This window comes from Myripristis murdjan, chromosome 12, assembly GCF_902150065.1.
Source record: "Myripristis murdjan chromosome 12, fMyrMur1.1, whole genome shotgun sequence".
NCBI classification, from domain to species: domain Eukaryota; kingdom Metazoa; phylum Chordata; class Actinopteri; order Holocentriformes; family Holocentridae; genus Myripristis; species Myripristis murdjan.
This window is the reverse complement of record NC_043991.1, coordinates 14687584-14694325: the sequence shown is the minus strand read 5'-3', so window position 1 is coordinate 14694325 and position 6742 is coordinate 14687584. Positions and strand designations below refer to the sequence as shown.

At 43.9% G+C, this 6742-nt stretch overlaps 1 protein-coding gene across 1 annotated transcript in view; it reads left to right on the top strand.

Annotated features, from left to right (window-relative positions):
• Window positions 1-901: 901 nt before the first annotated feature.
• zswim6 (zinc finger, SWIM-type containing 6) overlaps window positions 902-6742 on the top strand; it is a 44409-nt gene continuing 38568 nt past the window's right edge. Inside the window, exon 1 of the mRNA XM_030065552.1 lies at window positions 902-1405. Coding sequence (XP_029921412.1) covers window positions 979-1405 — 427 coding nt within the window. The 5' untranslated portion in view covers window positions 902-978. The remainder of the gene's footprint in view (window positions 1406-6742) is intronic.

The following is a 6742-nucleotide window of genomic DNA, read 5'->3' as shown; positions in this document are numbered from 1 at the left end:
AAAATAAGCTAAGTATCCACTCAACTACATTTGCTGGTTATGTTAGCTGCTGAGTGTTTTGCCTGCTAGCCTTGCTTGCAAGATGGATAGGAAACAACAAAAACATGAATGTAGTAACTTTATTCAAAAATGACAAACAAGTCATGACATGATTTTCTTTCCTAATATTATTTATACAAAGCTCAACATAGGTTAGAACATGTAGGCAACAGCATCATGAACTCTATCCTCTAGCCACTTTTGCACTGCATGTGAAGAATTATGCTTAAAAATACAATTTTGTAAGTTTCTGTATATTTATACAGAGTCATTTTAAATGAGCTATCTAGAGTAGCTTTTGCTCAAGTAATTTCAGCTTCTTCTGCCTCTGCTGGAATGGGACCTTTCAGCTCTTTCCATTCTATTCCTCATAATAAGCAGCGTTTTCTTTGAATGCGCCCACATTCCATCGGACCTTTAAACGTCACAGAGGGCGTCTCTGTGCTCGCTGCTCCCTGCCCTCCAAACCACGAGGCCCCTCTGTTGACAGGCCCCACAGTCACCGCCCAGACAGAGCCAGGGCTGCTCCGCCAGCCAGCAGAGCCGCCCGCCTCAGCCCTCCAGCTGGAACATCTGGCACCGCCGCTCCGGAGAACCGCGGTCTGTTAATGAGAGAAGAGAATAAGCATCACAATACTGAATAAATCCACTCGCAACATTTCCCTTCTCGAACGTGATCTCACAAAGGATTAGCGGACATTCGGGAAATCCGCCTTCCATTCCTTATTTAGAACACAGCCAGTCGGGCAGGCCACGCCCCTTTCTTAATTTGTCAACAAAGGGGTTTGACAAGCCCCGGGAGGCCCCGCCCACTTATTTCCATAAAAGGATTATTTGCCCATACACGGCCAACAATCTAGCCGTGGGTAACCTTTTCCCTTCCTTATCCCGTTCATATGGTGCGTTGACTTCCTCCGTCGGTGTTAAAGCGGAGCTATCATGGCGGAGCGCGCACAGCAGCCCCCAGCCAAACGGCTCTGCTGTCGACCGGGATACAATGCAACGTGTAGACAGGGCCAGCGAGTCGGGGGGACGCCGTGCGGCGGCTCAGCCGCGACCCAAGGCGGATCGAGCAAATCTCAGTGCCCGGAGTCTCTCCTGGACATCGCGGCGCGGAAAGTGGCAGAGAAGTGGCCGTTTCAAAGGGTTGAGGAGCGTTTCGAGCGGATCCCGGAGCCCGTCCAGAGGCGGATCGTCTACTGGTCTTTCCCGAGGAGCGAACGGGAGATCTGCATGTACTCGTCGTTCAACACCGGCGGAGAGGAGATCGGCTCTAGCGGGGAGAACAGCGACGAGACGCGGCTGCCTTTCCGACGAGGCATCGCTCTGCTGGAGAGCGGCTGCGTGGACAACGTCCTGCAAGTCGGTGAGTGATGCGACCAAAATAACGAGGTTCGACAAACATCCTGTAGCAATAAATTTGCAAGAAAACAACAACGCCATCAGTGTTAGTAGTCTTTTTTAATATGAACAACAGTACTGAGACAGCTAAAGCTTTGTGGCTGCTTAGCGACAGGGTTTCACAACAATGGATGAAATAATGAGGCGACAGACGCACACGGGGCTACAAAAGGGTTTTTAAATCCTCTGGGTGTGTGAATGGGAATGTGTGAGTAGGGCTTTTAACGCGTAGCCCGCGTGGGGTAGTTTCAAGTGGAAATTCAGCTTATTTAAAATACCCAGATTATTGTGTCATGTCTCGAAAATCAGGTAAATGCCTACACAGCACCGCAGTATATTTGCATTAAGTTTATTTTGCTGAGCAGCTTCTTCGGCAGCTGGTTATGGGCCATGAATAAAATAATGTTAAAGAGCAGTATAATTCAACACACTCTCAACCCGTGGCATAAAGTCTTAAAAGTTTGGAAACTGATTGTCAGCGCCGTAGCATCCAAAAGCACACTCTGTGCATCATGTTATGCCATTCCACTACAATGAATGTGAATAAGCCTGTGTTGTGGTATACATTGGAGATTCTGCTGACTACATCCATGCACACAGCTTTATCGAAGGTCCCTAACCCAACCACCATGGTGACTGGTCAGCAGAAACCCTGTGCTTCTCTCCCCTGCAATAGTTCCAGGAAAATAAGCAGCTACATATGAACTATTGAGTTGGGGAGATCTGAATGAGTCAAATATCCTGCCTCAAACTTGGTGTTGCCATATATTATTATTGCAGGATGTCTGCGGTGCACAGTAACCCTCACAGAAGTAAACGTGCACTCTTTCAGTGTCATGTTCACTTTGTTTCCGTCTCTTTTCACCAGCCTAGCCCCCAAGTCATACCAAATGTAGTTTAAAAAAAAACTGGAAAGTGAGTGAAACAAGAACAGGCACCTGTCTGCTAAGCTGACAGTCTATGGCAATCTCTTTCTCCACCAGCAATATGAGCTGTAAGATTTAAAAATGTCACTTCTTCCCAGTTTTCTTTTTGGCTTTATTCTTTTGTGGCCTTGGAGCAAATTCTTTGAGATTTTAATTACTAAGCACGCACATCAAATAGCCGACATTCCTATTGTGAGTTTGGTGCTTTGCTCCTATCTTCATGTTCATCGGTGTCTTTTCCTCTCATCAGTAAAACGAAGGCAAACAAAAGCATCTTTTCATTTGGTTTCACTGCCTCTTAAAATAGAAAAGATTTGAAAAGAGGACGATAGGTGATTTAAAGCCACGATGCCTGTATTTAAATGGGCCTTTATTTGCTCTAATTTACACGTATTTGGCTCAGGTTTGTGTCCCTGTGCCAATCTATCCTCTAAGAAACAAAAATGCATGGTTGCGAATAAATTCCCCACACGGTGGTAAACTGCAGAGGTGGATCATTTTAAAGTTGTCTGATTTCAGTCAGAAATTAAGTTCAGCATTCCATGGTCTACCTGGGATCTTTGAGTATATTCCAGGTTGGCACCCTTGTTGTGAATCCACTGAGCTTCAGTAACCTTTGGAAAGCCTTCAAGACAGTAATCCAATTACTCCACATGGTCATTTGAATTGTAATGCAATCTAAAGATGTTAGTGTGATCCATTCATCTTCCCCCACTTTGAAATGCAGTACGTTTAGCAGTGTTTTTTCTGGGCTTTGTGTACTCACTGAGAGGCCAGTAGACACACACACACACAGGCCTCTGTCTTGGCAAAAATTAGAGGCCTGTGTAATCCCTGATATTAGGAAAGATTTCTTCTGCAAAGTTCAAGAGGCTCCGTGTTGACTGTGGAGAAGAAGCTGATTTTGAGTTGTTATTCCAAGAGTAGGGGGCTCAAGCCGCATGCTTACAAAGGGGAATAGCAGGGAGGGTTTCCTGGCTGAGTGTACCCTGACCTGGAATTTGCTGGAAAATGGAGCCAAGAAGTGATAAATAAAAGATGTAATCTTCCCATGTGTGGGTTGTTCTTGAGGAAGGTGGTTGCTCACAGCAGACCTGGAGTAAAATGAGCTGGCACGGATTTGCTCCACACCCGCTTACTCCACAACAAAACCTCACAATTAATCGGCACTAAAATCAAGGAAGCCATATTTTCTCACAACAGGAAAATACAATAGATTCCCCAAAGTTGGAATGCTATAGCTTGTGGTGATATTGTTGTGATCCCAGTCGAGTCCCAGTCGAGTCCCAGTCCCAGATCTACCAGACAAAAATAGGAGTGGGTATGCTTTCCTCCTCTCCACCCCTAAAGAATAACTGAAGATATGTTTGTATGACATAATTCAGAAAACTGGTAATTCTTGCAGTAACAGTTATTCCAGTCCTGATGACCCAGTTTGCTCTGGTCTTTCTTATCTGTGCTTAAATGGCATTTATACATATTTATACATTTGTATCTCCCCCAGGTGGTAGTCAGGAGGGGATCATGCATTTGGTCATTAGTATCTGTCCATGTGTGTGTTTCTGTCTGTTTGCAGTTAATCTTGCAAACTACTAGTCTAGCAGCCTAAATACTTTGTGCAGAGTTATGGCTGAACTGTGAAGACCCTCTCATGGTTGTGGTAATTCTAAATCTTTAAAAAACGTTTTCTCTCGCTACTTCCGCTCCCTCTCTGCATTCGCTGTCTTGCTTGCTCATCCACGGCTGCTCTGTCTCTCTCTCTCTCCTCATACAGCATGCTACTGGGCCTGTCAGCCTAGTATTTTTTTTTTTTTTATCATATTGTGACTGTTCACTCGGATCGCAGGTGAAAAAATTCAGGATGTGTGTTGCATTTTTTGCGCGGGTTTATAAAACACGTTGCTGAAGAAGAAAGTGAACAGAACACAGTGCAGAAACACTGTAAAAAGTGTCTGAGGCTGATGGAATCTGTTAATAAGTGATGTATGGCAAATTGATGTGAGCATAGTGAGTTGGCATTTTACTTAAATGATGAAAGTCATGACACACAGCAGTGTTGTTTTAGTTCAATATAAGAACATTGCCCTGCTTTATTCATTTTGTTGATGCTCATTGGAAGTATGGGTATAGTAGTCTATGCAAATTAATTGTAAAAGTCAACTTAATGAAATGTATAGGGATGGGGGGAGATAGATACAGTATATCACTTTTTGACAAGGGTTTAAAATTGCAGTACTGTTGTATTATAACTGAAGTATTTTGATAATCTCGTATCGCGATTCCCACCTCTGATGAAATAGTCTTAGCAAATCAAATAGGTGAGACCTAGAGAATATAGCCCTGTCTAATTAAATCTGAAATGTTGCAAAACAGCATGAGAAAATATGACATTATGCTAGGTCCAAGTCAAAAATGATTTTATGATTGTGCAAAAGGCAGTAATTAGCAAGGACTAAGCCTAAATAGATTTTCACTAAACAAAGCATAGACATCTCCTTACTGAGTCATCCTCAAGACTATCCTTTTTAAACTCACCAAGGGAGAGAAGCTCTTTGAGTAATAAATCATTTTGCAATGAGATTCATGCAGAGAGGGAGCAGAGTACATGAAAGCCTTTCACCTAATTCAGTTTGAACTTGGGGTCAGAAAGCAAAAACGATTCCTTTGTGTGGAAACAGTGTTTTGTAGAGGTATAAGAGCAAAAATAATAAGCAAGACAACAGACCAACTCTATGGAAGAAGTGAATGTCCTGAAGGAAAGTAGGCAGACCACTAAGCATACATGATACAGCGCTGAGTAAGAGCTTAATATTCAACAGTAAACCTTATAATACAGTTTGTAAAGCACAAAGAGGGGATGAGGTGTGCGTAAAACAAGGCTGCTCTTTGGGACCACTGCAAAACAAACAACAACAAAAAAAAATCCGTAATTTTTCCTGTAGCAAAAACACAATTTCAGCTTCAGCAACTTTACAAACTGCATGGTACCCGAAGGAAGAACAGTTATCATTTATTCCTAAGAGCTTATGAAATTCCATTTCAGTCCCATTTCCTGCAGTGATAACAATGTGGGGGTGGGGGTTGTCGGAGCTATCACTAGCCGGTTTTCCACTGTCGTGCCACTGTGAACTAGGGCTGTCGTCGAGCTAGACGGTGCGAATGGCCCGTGCTCTCAGTCTGTGAGAACAAAAACCATTTGCGTTTCCACTGTCGCACTGATACCCTCGTAGTCTTGCCCTATTAACCCCTACCCCTCTGCATCAGTGTAAATGCACTGTGGGAAGTCAGTGGTTAAAGTCTGCATACCAAGCACCAACTAACTACTGCAGAATGGAACAGTTTTTTTTCCTTTGGATGTTGTTGTGTGCTTTAATTGCCTTGTACTGAGTCCTCATTTTTTCAGTTTTTCACAGACCTGTTCTGTTGTGCGTTGGTTCCCCACCACTGCCAGCACTCTCACTATATATAACATAACATCCTCATTTTGGCAAACACTGTCAATTTCACAATGGGACATTATTCTCTGTGCAGATAGTGAGCAGAGCCCTAATCTCCTCGCGTGACCAGTACTGCTGGTTGTTCTCCATTTTTCTTTTCTCAATTATTTTTCTGCTACAAAAGCGAGCTGCGGCGCTGACATAAGTGCTTATCAGCTGCACCCGTTTCCCCACTTATGACCCTGAACTCCGCCTCAGACCTCGGTTAGCCCTGTCTGGCTTGTGGGTATGTGGTGGGCCATTGGAAGCTGGCCCTGACAGCCCCACCGAGGTGCGATCAAACACCGGAAGTAACAATGGAAACGCAACTGGCCTTGGCACACACTAGCACGGTCATGTTTGGCACAACAGTGGAAAGCTGGCTAATGATTTAGGCTTCATTGTTCAGTTGCACTAAAGCACTGTTGTTTTAAAAGCACTTTGAACATATTTTGGCCTTGATTATTAATACAGGCAATACATTTGAGATTGCAGAACCCGACTCCTTTACAGATAGAAGACATAACGTAACTGATTGACGATTGATAGCATCATCAATGACCTCCACGGTTTATTGTGCTGTGAAACTTCCCCAGACTGACTTGTAAGTTGGCAAAATAGCACTTCAGAAAAGGACTTCACTCTTCATCAGGGGTGGACTGGCCATCGGGCACACCGGGCATTTGCCCGGTGGGCCGATGTGCTAAGTGGGCCGACAGTCCCCCGACACTTTTTTTTTTTATTATTATTATTATTATTATTATTATTATTGAAATAGCTGACCGTAAGATCAGTAGATCAGCGGCCCGATTGACACTGGGCTGGCCCAATCACATTGCTAAACAACCCCTTTTGCGTAGTTTGGTCCCGCCTGCATAATGATTTCGGTAAATAAAGTCA